Source organism: Canis aureus, chromosome 32 (genome assembly GCF_053574225.1).
Source record: "Canis aureus isolate CA01 chromosome 32, VMU_Caureus_v.1.0, whole genome shotgun sequence".
NCBI lineage: Eukaryota > Metazoa > Chordata > Mammalia > Carnivora > Canidae > Canis > Canis aureus.
This window is the reverse complement of record NC_135642.1, coordinates 29,291,728-29,310,251: the sequence shown is the minus strand read 5'-3', so window position 1 is coordinate 29,310,251 and position 18,524 is coordinate 29,291,728. Positions and strand designations below refer to the sequence as shown.

At 36.9% G+C, this 18,524-nt stretch overlaps 1 protein-coding gene and 1 pseudogene across 12 annotated transcripts in view; one reads left to right on the top strand and one right to left on the bottom strand.

Annotated features, from left to right (window-relative positions):
* The window catches only part of BNIP2 (BCL2 interacting protein 2), a 37,223-nt gene that overhangs the window by 10,416 nt on the left and 8,283 nt on the right, over positions 1-18,524 (top strand). The window contains exons 5-12 of one of the 12 annotated variants that reach the window (XM_077881312.1): positions 571-747; positions 2,132-2,234; positions 3,165-3,296; positions 4,602-4,688; positions 4,812-4,910; positions 5,614-5,649; positions 8,284-8,331; positions 13,533-13,702. In XM_077881312.1, coding sequence (XP_077737438.1) covers positions 571-747; positions 2,132-2,234; positions 3,165-3,296; positions 4,602-4,688; positions 4,812-4,910; positions 5,614-5,649; positions 8,284-8,331; positions 13,533-13,605 — 755 coding nt within the window. In that variant the 3' untranslated portion in view covers positions 13,606-13,702. Of the gene's footprint in view, positions 1-570; positions 748-2,131; positions 2,235-3,164; positions 3,297-4,601; positions 4,689-4,811; positions 4,911-5,613; positions 5,650-8,283; positions 12,929-13,532; positions 13,703-18,524 lie in introns of those variants that run through there. The other 11 variants (XM_077881311.1, XM_077881303.1, XM_077881305.1 and 8 more) reach the window with 11 other exon arrangements.
* On the bottom strand, positions 15,894-16,764 carry LOC144303311 (transcription factor BTF3 pseudogene; annotated as a pseudogene).

Genomic DNA, 18,524 nt, shown 5'->3' with positions numbered 1-18,524 from the left:
GCTTCTGCTTTGGCTAATGTCAATTTAAAATAGAGTTTTGCATGTACACTTCAGAGTATTCTCAGTAAATTTCTGCTCAATAAAACTGATCAATGATAAATAATCACCAACTGGTTAACCACTTTCTATCTGATATTATAGTGTTTGGGGAATAATTTACATGCTTAGTAACAAACAATTAGCTCTCAATTGCTTTAAATAACCTGTAGTGGTAACTACCAAGAACAATGTTGTAAATAGAATCTGGAATGGCATTATAAGACTGATGTACTAAGATTTTAATGGCTTATGAATTATCTTTTTTGAGCTCATGAATATACATTGCACTGTGATTAGGTACTTTCTGAATTAGGCAATACAAAAAAAGTTAACCACGATTTCCAAAAATGTAAAATGGCCTCATATCAATAACAAGCTTTTTTCTCTATTATAGAAGAAATACTTAAAATTCCAAAGAAGGTATAATGAAAAATTCTCTGAACAATCTAATTAGATAGTAAAGTGGTTAACATGTTAATTTGATTTTTATTGTATAAAAATTTGTGATTCAAAAACTTTTTATTTTGACAGATGATCTTCCAAAACCCAAAACTACTGAAATTATTAGGAAAGGCTCAATTACTGAATACACAGCAGCAGAGGAAAAAGAAGATGGACGACGCTGGCGTATGTTCAGAATTGGAGAACAGGACCACAGGGTTGATATGAAGGCAATTGAACCCTATAAAAAAGTTATCAGCCATGGAGGTAAGAGCTATCAAAATTGTCCTTATTTTTTAGTGCTGTATCAGAAATGTAAATGCATAAAGAAACTCTCCCTTGAGTTAAGAAAAATATGTAATAAACATTTATCATTCATTTTATTTTTTTAAATTTTTATCATTCATTTTAGAAACAACAGATTTGAAGTAAAAGGATAAAAACAAATTTAAAAATCATTAGTACAATAACACAGTATATTCAAAAGAGTATATAGTGAAAACTATCTTTCGCCCTATCTCTAGACATCTCCCCCTTCAACACTGGGACTTTCTCCCCTTTTTATCCATGCATTCTCCTCTGTATTTCTGTAGTCTTTATTCATCTAAAAGCAAATCACTTGAATATTTGCAGTTACATTATTCCGCCTAATTTAATCCTATTCAGATGAAGAAAACAGGTTAATCTGGATCAGGAAGTCCACCGATTTGCATTAATTCAGCTAGTTCTTAAGAAGCAAATTGTAAGGGCTGCCTCATGGTTTAAACCTAGTGTCTTTCAGAAATAGTGCTTTGTTTGGATTAGTGGGAAATAATTAGGACCATTTTATCCTATTGAATTATCACAGTGTTTTCTAAGAAGTTGAGAAAGGTATTAAAGATGCTAATGTTCTTGAAATGTTTAAACCTTTTCAGTGCACGTTTATAAACAATAGAAATGAAAGTTAAAACAATCTGTTACTGGATACAGCTTATTATCTAGAGATTATAATAAACATACACATTTTAACACTTTTTCTTCAGTTAAATAGAGATATGATCTTAGTTTTTAATACTCTACAAGTAATCTGCAAAATAGTAGACATTGTTGAGTGTAAAACTATTTTTTAAAAAGCACCCACTTTGGGACTCCTGGGTGGCTCAGCAGTTGAGCAGCTGCTTTTGGCTTAGGGCGTGATCCTGGGATCTGGGGTCGAGTCCTACATCAGGCTCCCTTCATGGAGCCTGCTTCTTCTCCTTCTGCCTGTGTCTCTGCTTCTCTCTGTGTCTCTCATGAATAAATAAATAAATAAAATCTTTTTAAAAAATAAATAAAAATAAAAACCACCCACTTAAACCATTACTTGCATAAGATTCTTTTATTGCAGACCTTTTTGTATTAGGCTTGCCTGGATTACATCACTTCATTTGTCTATTTGCTAAAAATAAGGCTGCCTTTCTGATTGTGCCACTTTAAGTGGCTTTCTGGTTTTTATGCCCACTGTTTCCTCTTCAGGGGTTAAAGATCTTTATAAAACTATATGAGGTTAAAAAAGAAACCATGCTTTTTTGATCAAAAAATTTGTGGATCATGAACCACTGTAGTCTATCAACTGTACAGATTTCCTCTGAAAAAGTAAAATCATGCTGGTGATTTTAAATTTCTTTTTCAGGATATTATGGGGATGGATTAAATGCCATTGTTGTGTTTGCTGTCTGTTTTATGCCTGAAAGTGGTCAACCTAACTATAGATACCTGATGGACAATCTCTTTAAGTAAGTATATCTTCACAAAAAAATTTGGACGGAATTCTGGTTAATTAATCTCCAATTTAAGGAAGTGAATTTAACTGGGAAAAGATTATAATTACCCCCATTCTGCTTCTTTTAGTCCTTATTCTTTGGCATTATGAAACTATTCATTTTCCAACTCAACAGAAAAATTGTCAGTTTAAAACTGGGAGGAATATTTTAGTTTATCTGTTCCAACTTCTTTTTTATTTATTTATTTATTTATGATAGTCACACAGAGAGAGAGAGGCAGAGACAGGCAGAGGGAGAAGCAGGCTCCATGCACTGGGAGCCCGACGTGGGATTCGATCCCGGGTCTCCAGGATCACGCCCTGGGCCAAAGGCAGGCGCTAAACCGCTGCGCCACCCAGGGATCCCTGTTCCAGCTTCTTTATGTTACATTTGAGGACACATTAAGTGTAAAGAAATTACTTTTATCACCAAATCATATGGCTAAACTGTATTTACTCCCAAAAAGCCAAATGTAACTGAACTGATTTAGTTCTATTCCCACGGAGTCATTCTATTTCTTAAGTTAGTGGTGTTTTTAAAAATCTTACTGAGGAAAATTTCAAACCTAAATAAAGGTAAAGAGAAGTATATTGAATTTTTGTGTATGAATCATCTCCCATAATTAATCAGTTTATACTTCATTCTCAGAAGTGCATGTTCTTCCCATTGTAATTTTGAAGCAAGTCCCAGAAATCATGTCGTTTCCATCTATAAACTTTTAAATATGTATTTCTAAAAAAATTACTCTTTTTTATATATAATCATAGTACTAACTAAGGCAGTTCTGAAGTTTTAGTTGGCTTTGCTGTCATTAAAGGGGAAGAAAGGGCATTATATAATTTGGATAATTTTGTTTGGTTTTGCAAAGCAATATTTAAGGATTAAACTTATTTGTTTCTACAGGTATGTTATTGGCACTTTGGAGCTTTTAGTAGCAGAAAACTACATGATAGTTTATTTAAATGGTGCTACAACTCGAAGAAAAATGCCCAGCCTGGGATGGCTGAGGAAATGCTATCAGCAAATTGATAGAAGGTATTGTAAATACACATTGAGAACTAGTCTGAATAATTTTTATAATAGCTTTATTAAATTTTATTTCCATTTGGCACTTAAAGACACCATAATTGTATTTGTTAATTTCATATTTCTGTTTTTTCAATTCAGTATTTTAGAATATCATGAAGGAAATTAGTTTTGATCTGTTTTATAAAGAATAATTCCTGGGATGCGTGGGTGGCTCAGCTCAGGGCCTGATCCTGGATTCCCAGGATCGAGTCCCACATCAGGCTTCCTGCATGGAGCTTGCTTCTCCCTCTGCCTGTGTCTCTGCTTCTCTTTCTGTATCTCTCATGAATAAATAAAGTCTTTTTAAAAAAGTAATAATTCCTTAAAACAAACCTATAGAATAGTTCTTTATTTCTCCTATTTATACCACGTTTTTCCTATAATTTACATTTTGGGAGAGGGTGGAAAACATTTCCTGTTTTAATACATTCTGTTTTGCCTAACTCATAGTGCTTAGCATATTTTATGGTTTTTAAGATGCTTAGCTTTTTAATCTTACTTTGGAATGAGCTCCAGGGGAGTATATTCTCCTGGGAATTAGTCATCCTTACTGATGGAAGGAACTTTGAATCTCCAATTGGTTTGATTTGATTATAGCTAATTTGAACTTATTTAATGAACTCCGACTCATTAGTAGTTTTCTCTAAATACCTAGACATGGCATGGGCTAGTTCTTATGATTTAAAACAAAACAAAACAAAAAAAACACCTAATGACCACTCTATTTGTGGAGTATGCATGATAAAACAGCAGTGTTTATTTGGTCTTTTTAACCATCCAGGGTAATCCTTTAATTTTTATTCAGAATTTTAGACTCCCTAAGAATGTGTTAGATCTGATTTACATTTCCTGTTCCTGTGGTGATCTGGACTCCCAGCTTTCTGCCTGCACAGTGCTTTTTGTGGTGATTGAAGAAATGAATACCAGTTCCGTTCTTGTCCTGAAGAATGAAAACAGCTTACTTCTGTATTCAGTATTGACAGAATCCTAAAAACAAGTGAATGTATCTAGGAGACATTTAACAACAGGCTGTACCGTGGACAAAAATTTAACCAGATGAAATAAAGTTCATCTCGTAGCAGTAGGAGAGACCGTCAGAATTGAAAAGTGTATTTTCTCATCTTTAGGCATACCACATCTAAATGAACTTTAGGATGAGGGGGTTTTGTGTAAAGTTGTGCATACTTAGTAATGCCTTACCTTTTCTTCTAGCATTAGACTTTATAGAGCTTTTAAATTTTTATTTCTTTTTCTTTTTTTTTTTAACTCCAGGTTACGGAAAAACCTAAAATCACTAATCATTGTACATCCCTCATGGTTTATCAGAACACTTCTAGCTGTTACAAGACCCTTTATTAGGTAATTTTTTGAGAGCACTTTAAAAAAGAAAACCATAAACAAAAACACAAAGTCCTTATATGAATTTCTTGTCACTTTTGTTGATCAGAATATTGAGGTAATTATTTTTATTTTCTTCCATAGCTCAAAATTCAGCCAAAAAATTAGATACGTCTTTAATTTGGCAGAACTAGCGGAACTTGTCCCCATGGAATATGTTGGCATACCAGAATGCATAAAACAGTATGTTTTGTTTTATTTCTTTAATTGTATTGGATCTTTATATTTTGATGTGCAAGAGGTAAATATTTTTCAATATTCATTCATTTTCACTTCCTATATGATAAATATTTTGTAACTGCTCTTGTTTTTATAAACTAAGGAAAAGGGAAAGAAAGAATTGTTTTCTAGCACCTTCCCCATAAGTCACCATTTTCTTCAGTGTATCAACTGAAGAAGCAGGAAGGATTATTTCTGGTTGTGATTAATTTTTATTTTTAAAGACTATTTACAGTCTAAGGTGATTTCCTGGTTGGTCATTAGTAAAGAACATTCTCCAAACTTAAACATGCTGCTCTCCAAATTTGAATAAACCCATCCTAGCATTGAATAATCCCATTACTGAAGAAATACAATATTATTTATATCAGCCTAACTTTGGTTCATTCCTTTGGAATTTGGTAGAAGGCTATTAACATAAATCCTTCGGTATCACACTGCTGTGATGTAGAAAAAGTTTTTTGGTCTACTAATTTAAGGTTTAGTCTGTTTAATGTGTCAAAGCCAGATTTCTTTGGTCAGTTTTCACTTTCTACATAGTGTGCTAAATATTTTTGGTTTTGCCTGCAGACTTCTATGAGCTTATTGTCGGTGCTTTTTTTTTTTTTTCAAATTTTGTTCATCTTTATAACATGTATATTTACTGAAATAACTCTTCCCTACCAAGGTATGAAGAAGAAAAGTTAAAAAAGAAACAAAAAAGGTATATGCACACCTTGACTGGGTTGCATCTAGACTAGTCCATTTGCATTGCACAAACTAACTCTTCCTTATTGGTTGGTTAGCTTGTAGACAAAGATAATAGCATTTGTAAATATAAACATACCCCAGAATCCAAATACAGAGTGAATCCAAAGTTCCTGATGCTGAATATGGCTTGGATTCACCCTGTTCTAATACCATTTTAATGCCAATTAGGAATTAAAGGCCATAACCTCTCCTCACTCCTTCATGTTATATATACTGATGACAAAACCAGAGCATTTTTGCTAAGAATGTTATTTGGAAACCCAATTCCCTCTAAGGCTGTATCTGTTTCACCATATTGTTTAAATGTCTATCTAGTGCTTTTGATAAATACATATGTACTTTTTTAAAGAATTGGTGTATTTCCCTGGGGTTTATGATTATATTTGCAATGCACATATTCTTTGGCTAACCAACATTGATTTCCCTATGTGCTTAAATGGCCTGCTAACCAGTCAAATTCTACATATGATAAAATACCTAAAATTCAACATACCATTAAATAGTTAAACACTCTGCTTTCCATCTTTGATTTTGAATACTGCTTTGAGCATAACAAACTATTAGCTATTAATATCTCGGCTTAGAAGATGAAAGGCAAGGTATAAAATAGTTACCATTTTATATAGTAATTTAGAACTGTAGGATTTGGAGTTGACTTGTTAATGGATTTTTTTTTTTTAATGACAAATTAGCAAAACAGCTTTAAAACAGCCTCTCTTAAGAGTTAAGGTGAAAGATTTGTTATGTAGTTATTAACACTAGCTATTCTAAGGAAGTAATTATAAGGAACTGAAACATTCTTTGAACACATTTTGACTCTGTTGATGAGCAAGAATTCAGCTGACCATGTGATGGAATCATAGCTTTACATTTTTTTATGACACTTAGTGTAACAAACACTTTAACATAGAGATGTGGACAGTAATTTTAGATACTGTTAATTTTTTTTTCCTTTCTAGGTACTAGTGTATACTTGCCAAAGAGATAACTGAAATCAAAAATACAGTCTGTAATTGTATATTGAAGCCAGCTGCTTCATGGATTTCAAAATGAATTGCCTTTGTTGATAAAATCTGCTGTATTTGTGCCTTTTTTACGAAGTTCTTAGTATTTAATTACCTGGAATTTAGGTATCAGAAAACAGTGGAACAATACTTTTTATTTAAATATATTGCTCAATACCTACCAATACTGTTATATCTTTATTTTTTCCCCTTTTTTTTTTTACTTTTGTTTAACCTTAATAGAATCATTACGTATATGTTTCAGGTACTTCTTAATTTTTGCACAGTTTTTTGGTCTTAAAAAAATAAATCCTTGTCAGCTTGAAAATGGTAACAGTCAAGTTTTAAAAATAAAGGAACACGTTTTTAAAAATTTAACAGAGGCTATATGTGGAGGAGTGTACTTAAGGTGAAATCTCTATGAGTACTTAATAAGGAGGCTTCAAAACTGAGCGTGGAAGTATAGTAGTTCTAAATGTTGTAGATATTTCTTTCAAACAGCTCAGTGCAAGTGTAGCAAGAGAGATCGCAATTGTTAAAATGTTTGTTTAAAAATAGTAGTTTAAAAATAAAGCAACTGTGAAATTAGTTCATAAATTTATTTCAGATGTCGAAAAGACTAGATGTACATTGCATGTCTTATCAAGACTATATACCTTTCAAACTTCTGGTACCAGCATAAAAAATGTTTTTAGATGTTATTAATCTGGCTTTACCACAGACCAAGACTTTTAGGCCTCATTTACTAAATGTTCAGGTGATCCTAGTAATGGGTGGTGGTGATCATAGTAATGGAAACAAGTATGAAAAGTATCTTCGTATATTATACCAAATTGTTTTAAACTCCCCTCTATCAGTAATTCAAACAAGTACAAATATAGTAGTAATAGACTGTTGTACATTATCTTTAAAATGTTGTTTGTAATTGTGTTGTAATTAACATAATTCTTCTCATCCCCACTTGCCTAAATTTTGATGTGATCTCTATACAACCCACTACTAATCCAGTCTGATTTTTAACCACTTCTAGATATTTCCAATTATTAAATTTGATGGCTTCTTACTATCAACATAAGTGAAAGGCATTTATATTCTAAGTATACCAATAAATTTTGGAGAATAACTATGGTTTCTATAAATAGGCATTTTTATCACTGAATTTAAAAACATTGATCAATTGGTGGCATTAGTGGCATTTTAATATTTCAGTTAAGAAAATCATTTTTGAGGGAGTTGTTTTTCCTGCCACTCTCATCACTTAGATCTATGCCCCACCCATGCTGCAGTGCAAGATTTTAATTACCTGTTGTAATTTGAACTTTTAATAAAGTTAATTTGGGTATTTGTAAAATATTTTATAGCCTTTAGGCAAACCAAGGGTCACATTTCTTGCCAGTGTCCTCTTGTCTTTAAAAATTATCTTTCCTGGTTGGGGAAATGTTTGGTAACCTTTTTACTATGTCTGCTTCTTTGCAAAGCTTTGTTTTTAACAGAATAATATTCTATGCTAAAAGTAGTCACAATTATCAGAAAATTGTCTAGTTCCTGGTATCTTATTATCTATATCCTTTTTCATTAAACAGAGTTGATCAAGAGCTTAATGGAAAACAAGATGAACCGAAAAGTGAACAGTAAGTTTGGCGTCTAGTCCAAACAAGACTGAAGAATGTGCTGATGAAGCAGTGCTCTTTTTTGCATTTATAATGCATTTATTGGCCCTGATCTTTATGTAACCTGTTACAAAATTGACTTGACTCTTCCTTAATGGACTTTTGTATAAGGGACTGTTCACTGCTGTATTGGTTTGCAAATCTCTTGAATTTAGCTCTTTTCTAGCTAATTATATTGTAATCATTTATATTTTATATTGCTAAATAGCAGAGAACCACACTTTATATAAAGCAGTTTTTGCATTTGTTTGTTGAATGATGCATCATCTTCTGTAAAATATTTATATGCCTAAATGGTAAAGGAAAGAGATAATATATATTTTTATGTTTCTGAGCAATATTTTTTAATGTATACCTGTCTTGTGGAAGAATATGCAGGTAAATAAGACCATGATTTGTAAAGTGCATGTTCGAAGTTTTGTTTTTGTAAATGGTTAGATACATTTCCTGGGTGACTTAGAAAACAGAGTTGCTCATAAAGTGAGGGACAGTTAAACTGGTTCTCATGAATACCCAAAGGTCATGTACATAATCTAAGTAGATTAATACTATCCTAAGCCTTTTTTCTCATTTAATAGTGTTTCTTAATTCAGAAGGGCAAATACAAATGTATTGCACACTTTTTCCTTTTTAAACTTTCAAGACAAGTCAAAAAGCCATTTTTAGAACTAGAGAATTTAAGAGGCTAAGAAGTGGGGTTTGTATATATATATGTATATATGGGACATTTTATCGTCTGGCCAAAAGTCAGAACTTTATAAAACTTTTAGGTCTGTTCTGTTCACTAATGTGAAATAAGCTGTGTCCAGGGTATCACTCCCCAGAGTTTGTGAGTGCAGTGTAGTATTCAGAGAATGTGATGAGTTATTCACTGTCACTATTTTTCTGTAGAAAATAGGGGCTGCTTTTTCAACTGCTCTCAATGTGGGCACTTTACCAAAATACTTGTGTTTCTCAGTTACTTAAACTTGATAGTAGGTAGTTGTTTGACCTAATCAGATGTGTGTGTATTCACATTTTCTGTTGAATCATTTTGACAGTACTGTAAGTTATTTTGTAAGTCTTAGCGCATCATTATGCTGTCTTGGACGACATTTAATACAAGCATATAAAGTTTTTGTTTAATTCATTAAGTACCTTGACTTATATTGAAGTACATTGTACTGAGGTGCCCAATTAGAACTTAATTACCCACACAATCATCCTGAAACAACAGATTGATCTGTCATGTTTTGTGACTCATACACACGTGAAGAAATTAGTTTTCCTACAAATGTGAGGGTACTATCACACCCCAGCCCTTCCTATAAGATAATTTACAAAAGAATGTCCTAGGCTAGAAAATTGAAGCAGATGAGAGCTAAGCTTTTAGCATTTATTCTGTCCCAGACTGAACACACATGTGGCGTTTACCATTGCCATTTTTCATATAAAGCTTCTATTAAAAAAGAGAATTTTCCTTTACTTTTTGTCCTCTTCAGTTATAAACTTGGCATGTTAACCTAAGTCCAGTTATGGGAGCTGGAGGATTCCCAGAATGAGATGTTCCTCAGCAGCCTTCTGACTTTCACATGGATCCTAGCAGCCATAGGCAGATTCTAAATTAATGTCATTATAGCAAATAAAGCCAAAACTATTACTGCTTGCTCATTCCTTAAAAACAGTTTGTGTTGAAAAAGCAAACTAATAACAACAATTTAGGTATTCCTTCTGAATTTACCATATGAGAATTATGAATAAAGAATCATTGAACTTAATTGTTATTAGAGTCTATATCTATAGACTTCTTTAAGTAGTCTTTATCCTGTTCAAAATTTGCTGAGCTTTTTACATAGGTAGTTTTCCTCCACATAAAGTGCACAGTTCTTCAGGTTCAACAGTTTATTGTGTTTATTCACTTTTGCTTTTGCAAGCATTGTTCCTAACTATAGATACAACTTTTTGCAAAAGTGGTGCATTTTCCTAAATATTTTTTTTAAGTACAAATAGCCTTTAATCTATTAGAACATTAAAATTCAGAAGGAACAGTGTTAACGCCTGGGATATAACAAAAGGAATGTGCTGTGAATCGTTCGATTAAAAGACACCTGCTCTAACCTACACCTTAATGGAATCTTATAGGGACATGCCCTGTGATAAATGTTTCATTACTATAAGGCTTAAAATCATAACTGGTAGGTTAGAGGAAAAGCGCACTTAATGAAGTTTGTTATTTATAATGTGTTACTATGTGACATTTCCCCCATATCATTCAATTTTAATTTTCGATTGCTGATTGAAGTGAAAGTACGTAAAATTGTATTATTTTTATCTTTCTGTTGGGATCATGGATCTAACTTAACTGGTTTAATTTGATTTTTGTCACTATAGTTTGTTATACTTGGGCTGTGAGTGCCTGTTTTTAATCAAATTTTCTCTATATAAAGTAATTTGCTTGTGTCCTGCTTGGTTATATTCCTAAGAAGCATCAAGGAAAATGCTATATTGGCCTTACACTTGAAGCTTAATAGCCATTAACTGGGGTGAGGGGGTGAGAAGGATAGGATTTTAAGGAGGGCCTAGGGGGTAGTTTGAAAGGAAGATAACAAAGCAAGGATATAGGAGAAAGAGCTTTAAAGGGATAAAGAGTAGCTCTAACTTCAGATGTCACTGAATGTGTCCCTGTTAAGGGAAGTGTACTGTGTATGGCAGCTCTGTACACCATGTAACAGGCTTTCTGTATCCAACTGGAAAACCTGCAGGCTTCACACAATATGAGTTACGACTGGAGTGAAGGGGGCAAAGGCTGAGAATATATTTAGATAATGAGAATTTATATTTTCCCCTGCTTTGTCTCTTCATAGAAGCAAGCTTGAACAGAAAGAGTCAACAATTACAGTGCTCAGATTAAAGTTTAAGACTAGGTTATTTTTCATATTTTATGGTTGGTAAACTTTAATGTAGTTTTCCAAAATGGACAGCACAATTTAATAACTGCACGGGATACTGAAATTTGCTGATTAACAGGTATATATCAGTGGCTAGAATTTCCTCAGCTGCGATTTCAGGATTTAAAAAGGTAAGGGATCTGCTTCTTCATAAGATACTTGTAGATGACTGTAGCATTACTCTTTGGCTGTTTTTATGTGAGTGCTCAGGGAATTTGGAAGTGTTTGATTTAGTGCAGAAGGGGCTTTTTTAGATTTCTTCAATTGAGAGGTAAATTAGTATTAGGATATTACTGGATTGAATAGGCCAGTTTCCTGATATCAGTAAAGGTGTATATAAGGTGACAGTAGCTTCATCCTTTTTTCCGTGTTATATGTGGAAAATTACTAACATTGCTCCATCAGAAGGAAGAAGATAGGCTGAAAATAGAGATTTGCTAATCCATTGCATCTTGTTTTGCTTATTTTTTCTCATCCTATTTAGATATTTGAGAAATGGGTAACCTCAAAAGGAAGGAATAGAGGAGTTTCTGTGCATATTAGTTAGACCAACTATTCTTTTAGAGTTTATCCTTGTCACAGGGAACAGGAATTTGTGATTTGAGTTGCTGGGGGAAAGCGTGAAGAAGTTAGACTTGCCTGAGAAGGTCAGCTAGTAAGGGAAGTGGGAGATTATCTACTCAGTGTTCTAAATGTACAGAAGAATTATCTAGGGAGCCCTTCACTCATCTCTTCCCCATCCCAGAATTGTGAATGAATTAGATCAGTGGTGAGTCCCAGTGATGTAACTTTCCTTTAAAGGTCTAAATGGTATTTGAAAACAAGTAATGTGTTGAGCATGAGAAGCTACACTAAAATTTGAACATAGCTGTTACTTTCTTGCAACTATGTATGATAAAGATCTACTCACTTATGTTTTGAGAATTACTTTTAAGAATACTTTGAAAAGGTCACATGAAGCACTTAAACATCCAATAAAAATCAAGGGTTTAATTAAGCTTTCAGATTGATAAGTATCCTGAGCTGTTAGCTTCATATAGCTGATTCTATCTCGCAAGACATTCTACAAGAGTTTAAAATATTTACATTTTGAAATCTTTCTGTTTTCACAATCACTATGGCTAAGGAGGAACTTGGAAAATAATACTAATTAGCTATTCCACTGTACTTCTTGTATGCGAACTTTCTAAAGTTATACCCCTTAAACTGTTTATTTACATAAACCTCGCTAAGTAAATATTGGAGGTGTTCAGAACACTATTCACATAGAACACAATTCAGAGTATGTTAGACACCTACACACTTTGATACAGATTTCAAAAATTCAAATATTTATCTTAATGTAAGTTCACATGCTGCCATTTAGACACAGTGTGCTGTGACCATTTCACTACTATTCAGTTGATGTTGCCTAGCTTGGTGCTTTCATTTTACAGTGTGAGAAATTCAGTTCTGATGACGTGTGCAAGATGTTGATATGGTCCCTGTAAGAAATAATAGGGTTGGTCTTGATTTACTAAGGAGATGTGATCTTTTATTTTCCTTTGACTTGTTAGGAATACAGTGTCCTGATTTGTTGCACATCATATTTTTGCAACGTTAATGAACTTAAATAAATTAATTGGAAAGTTTGTTTTTGACTCATTACATTTTTTTGTCTCCCATTATGCGACTAAGTTTTTACAGTGAATTATCTCATAAGCCTTTCAAATAGCTTTCGACCATTTTCTGTAGTCTGGGTGCTACTCCCTATTTGTCAAGGAAGTGAGGTGTCCATCCTGCTTGAGTTTTAAACATTACCTTAACTATCACACTTTGTACTCCATAGTTTAGAATCATTTTCGTAGTGGGGAATCCAACAGTAAAATCAGTTCAATAAGTGGCTGAAAACATGGCATAAACGAGACTGTTTAGCTTACAGATCTGCTCGGGAGATTCCACTTAGGAACACTTGATTATGTCTTTACTCCGTAATCACTGTTCAGCTGTTTAATGGCAAACGGCTGTCCACATATTGCTGCCTTTAATCCACATTTAGGATGCCATTTGGATTTTTGTAAACTCAATGTATATCGAAATGTTTATCTTCCATTAGGTACAAATTTTAAATACGGATTTTTCCCACATTAAAATTCTTAAGGAATCACAAGAGCTTGCTAGGCTAAGTGAATATCAGCCCTGTTTTGAGTGGTAAAGAAATCCTGCTCTAATCTTCGCAATTTGTCTTCAATTTAGTATTGCAGGGTCTTCAACAGTACTACCCCGAACGCACTTCAGGCCTGCGATGTGGCTGCCCTGGCATCCCTAATCGCGTACCTAACAGTGGATAAGAGGAGTCTCTCTAAACCACAATTCCCTGACGACGATTTAGTAAACCTGGTGAATCACCCGGAAAGGACGGCAGCCCCGCCCCGCCCCGCCCCGCCCCGCCCCTCGCCGCGCCCGCCCCTCGCCGCGCCCGCCCCTCGCCGCGCCCGCCCTTCCTTCCCGGGCCGGCCGGAGGGCCGTGTGCGAGCAGCGGCGGGCGCGGCGCTGCGGGGCGCGGCGCTGCGGGGCGCGGCGCTGCGGGGCGGGGCGGGGCGGGGCGGGGCGGGGCGGGGCGGGGCCTCGGGCCCACCCGCGGGCGGTCACTTCCAGGTTCGGCGAGCACTTCCGGGTCGCCGGCGCAGCTCTGCGGCTCCCGCGGCTGCCGAAGAGGCGGTCGGGAAGTGGCTGCTTCCTGCTGGGCCGCTGGCCGCTCCGCTTCGGTCCGCTCCGCGGCGGGAAGCGCCTTCCCCACAGGTACTGGCTGAGCCGGGCCCGCGCTCCGTGCCGCCCCGCGGGGGGCGGGGGCCGGGGGCCGGGGGGTGGGCCCGTCGGCGACCTCGCTGCCGGGAGAGCCCCGCGGCGGGTCCCCGCGAGTGGCAGGTGCGGGAGGCGGAGGGAGGCTTGGGTCCCCGGGCGCCAGCGCCTCGGGCCTGGGGAAGCGGTCCGCCCCGCACGGCGGGTGGAGCCGGGCGCACGTCGTTATGCGCCCAGCCGGCCGGGGGGACGCGTTCCCCGGGCGCCCCTTCCCGTGCGGCCTTGCTGGCCTGAGGCCGGCCTCGCGGGTGGTGACGAGTGTCCGCTCGGTGGCCCGCCCGGCGGGGACTGGCGCTCCGGAGCCGCTTGCGAACGTGGGACCCTGGTCGTTTTCTGAGCCGCGGGGTGGAGGAGCCCGAAACTGACGCGGCGCCTGCCAGGTCCATAGATGGGAACATCCCGCGAGGAATTTTTAAGAATCTAAGGTCATTAAAGCAAGTAACTTTAGCAAATGTTTGAGTAACGTAGAGCTGGTTTTCGAACTAGTATTTATGTATTGAGGTATTACTGACCACGTAACATTAGCTTCGGGTTAGTGTTTCCGTTTTCTTCGCGTAGATACCAGAAGCGGAATTGCCGGATCGTTCGGTAGTTCTGTTTTTATTTATTTATTTTATTCATTTGGAGGAGCCTCCATCCTGCCTGCAGCAGTCCACAGCCCCGCCAGCCGCGCGCAAGGGTCCCATCTTCTCTTCCTTCTCGCCAGCGCGTATCTCTGGTCTTCGCGATAACGGCCGTTATAACAGGTGCGAGGTGATCGCTCAACGTGGTTTTAATTTGCGTTTCTCTGATGACCCGTGGTGTCAAGCATCTTTTCCCGTGTGTCTTGCCGGTGCGTATGTGTTCTTTGGGGAAAATGTCTATTCAGATCTGCCCCGTTTTTGATCAGGCTGGTTGTTTGCCTTCGAGTTGACTGAATTCTTTGTGTATTTTGGATCTTAATTTCTTATCACATACATGACTTGCAGACAGTCTCTCCCGTTCGGTAGGTTGCCTTTTGTTTTTTACCTACAGCTCTTGTTTGTGTATTACTACTTCGATCCTCTTTACTTTGGCTGTATGCCTTGTGCTCAACCTTCCAGTTCACTCGTCCTCTCAACTTTAACTCTTACATTGTGTATTTAGCAAATATATAAACATATAAAAGTCGGCATTTTGAATGAATCAAACCTGTGTGCCCTGGCCCCTGCAACCACCCATTTGTTCTCTGAATCTACTCGCTTATTTTTTCTTTTTGGTTTTAGATTCCACACGTATCCAGTATCTTAGGATATTTGCCTTTTCCTCTCTCACGTAACTTCATTTAATGCTAACGCGCATGATGTCTGTCCCTGTTGCTATGAATGGCAAGATTTCGTTCTTTTTATGGCTGAATACTATTCCATTGTAATATATCCACAGTTTCTTTATCTCTCACCTTTACCCCTTGATGGACCCCTTAGGTTGCTCCTGTAGCTTGGCCGTTGTAAATAATGCCGCAGTGAACATGGAGTGCAGATAGCTTTTGGAGTTAGTGTTTTTATTTTGGGGGGCTAAACACTCAGAAATGGGATTGCTGTATCATACAGGGGTTATGTTTTTAACTTTTTGAAGACCCTCCATACTGTTTTTCCACAGTGGCTGCACCAATTTACATTCCCACCAGTAGTGCACTAGGGTTCCCTTTTCTCCACATCCTCACCAACGCTTGTTATTTCTTGTCTTTTTTGATACCAGCCATTTCGGCAGGTATGAGGTGATGTATCACTGGTTTTGATTTCCATTTTCCTGATGATTAGTGATGTTGAGCATCTTTCCGTATGTCTGCTGGCGACTGGTATGTCTTCTTTGGGAAAATGTCTATTCAGATCTTCTGCCAATTTTTTTTCCCCTAGGCAAAGAACTTTATTAACCTTGTTTCAGACTTTATTGCCAGGCTTCTTCAGCTTAATTGGCTGCAAAGAATGAATTGTGTATAAGCAAAAGCTGAAAAGAGCTGCAGTGTCCAAGGGGCTTGGGCTTAAAAATATTAGAGATCTAGATTTTATCAGATCCATGAACAAAATTTTAAAAAGCAGTTGTAATAATATAAAATAGCAGCTCCCAGTAACTTCTTCAAGTTTCAGCTTCTTCAGAAGTTGACTCAATTCAGTCTGTTCCATTCTTGGAAGCTTCATCAAAGTTCTCCACAGGATCTGGAACTTCATCGTCATTATCCTCTCCGGTAGCAAGTGGTGCTTTCCCATCCACAGACTGTTGGGGCAGAGCTTCAGCCAGTCTTCTTAAACTAGGCAGACTGTGTGCACCAAGCTGGTTTAAGATCCTGGGGTAGCAGCATTTCTGTCAGCTGCTTTGTCTCAGCATGGCCTGTAATGGTGAAAGGGTTCGCTGCAATCGATGCCTGAACTTTAGGGCTGCTAAAGTGGATCACCGTTCCTTGGTTTGTGAACATACTCACTTCTTCAATACCAGAGATATTGTTTACCCCTTAAATTCTTTAAGGAGAACTGAAGTTTTTTTATCATCTGCTGTAGTTCTTCTATGAACCATCTTCTGCTTTTGGCGAGCAGTTCCTTTCCCACCAATGCACACTTGTGCTTGCAGTTTGGCGAGTTTCTCTTGGTTCATGATAGTTTCTTTCATCTTGTTGGAGCAGAAATGGGACCGCGCAGGGGAATAGGGGTGGCGCTCGGGGTCTCAGGTGGACCAGCTGAGCTCTTCTGCCAATTTTTAAATTGAGTTATTTGTTCTTTTGCTATTGAGTTGTATGAAATCTTTATGTATTTTTTATAATATTTTTTTATATATGATTTGGAAATATTTTCTTCCATTCAGTGGGTTGCCTTTTTGTTTTGTTGGTTTCCTTTGCTGTGCAGAAGCTTTTTAGTATGATGTAGACCCACTTAAATATTTTTTGCTTTTTCTGATTTTACTTTTCGTATCAGATTCAAAAAATAGCATCAGTATCAAGGAACTTACTGTAGTCTGTGTTTTCTCCTAGGATTTTTATAGTTTCAGTCTTACATTCAACTGTTTAATCCATTTTGAGTTGATTATTGTGTATAGTGTGTAAGTTGTCCAGTTTCATTCTTTTGCATGTATTTGTGCAGTTTTCTGTTTTCTCAACACCAGTTACTGAAGATACAGTCCTTTCCCCCATTAGATAGCCTTGGCTTCTTTCTTGTAAATTCATCGAGCATATATGCATGGGTTCAGTTCTTTCTTTCTTTTTTTTATTTTTTATTTATTTATGATAGAGAGAGAGAGAGAGAGGCAGAGACACAGGCAGAGGGAGAAGCAGGCTCCATGCACCAGGAGCCCGACATGGGATTCGATCCCGGGTCTCCAGGATCGCGTCCTGGGACAAAGGCAGGCGCCAAACCACTGCACCACCCAGGGATCCCCCATGGGTTCATTTCTGAGCCCTTATGTTCTATTGATGTATCTGTTTTATCCCAGTACTATACTGTTTTGATTACGATAGCTTTGTTATATGGTGGGATCAGGGAGGATGATTCCTCCAGCTTTGTTCTTCTTTCTCAAGGTTGCTTTGGCTATTTGGGGGTTTGGTGTTTCCATACAAATTTTAAGATTGTTCTGTGTCTTTGAAAAATGCCATTGGAATTTTGATATAGGGATTGCATTGAATCTGTACATTGTTTTGGCTAGTAAGGACATATCAATAATACTGATTCTTCTAATCCATGAGCCTAGAATGCTTTTCCATTTATTTGTGTCTTAAGTTTCTCTTATTATCCCCCCCCCCCCAAGTTTCTCTTATTAATGTAGTTTTCAACATACATGTCTTTCACCTCCTTGGTTAAATTTATTTCTAGGTATGTTGTTCCTTTTGATGCAGTTGCAAATGTAATTGTTTTATTTTTCTGATAGTTTGTTCTTAGTTTGACTTTTTTCTTTCCAGTTTGGATGGCTTTTATTTTTATTTTTTTTATTTTATTTATTTATTTTTTTTGATGGCTTTTATTTCTATCTCTTGTCTAATTGTTCTGAAAGGGCTTCCAGGACTTTGTTGAGTATTAGGGTCTTGTTTGTGACCTCAGAGGAAAGGCTTTCAGCTTATCACTGCTGACTGTGATGTTAGCTTTGGGCTTGTCCTGTATGGCCTTTATTGTGTTGAGGTATGTTCTCTCTAAATCTACTTTGTTGAGAGTTATTATCATAAATGGATGTTGAATTCTGTCAAATGCTTTTTCCGCATGTATTGGAATGATCGTATGATTTTTATCCTTCATTTTGTTAATATGGTGTCTCACATTGGCAGATTTGAGGCTCTCGAACCATTCTTACATCCCTTGAATAAATCCCCCCTTGATCATGGTGTATTATCCTTTAATGTATCATTGAATTCAGTTTGCTAATATTAATTGAGAATTTTTGCATGTATAT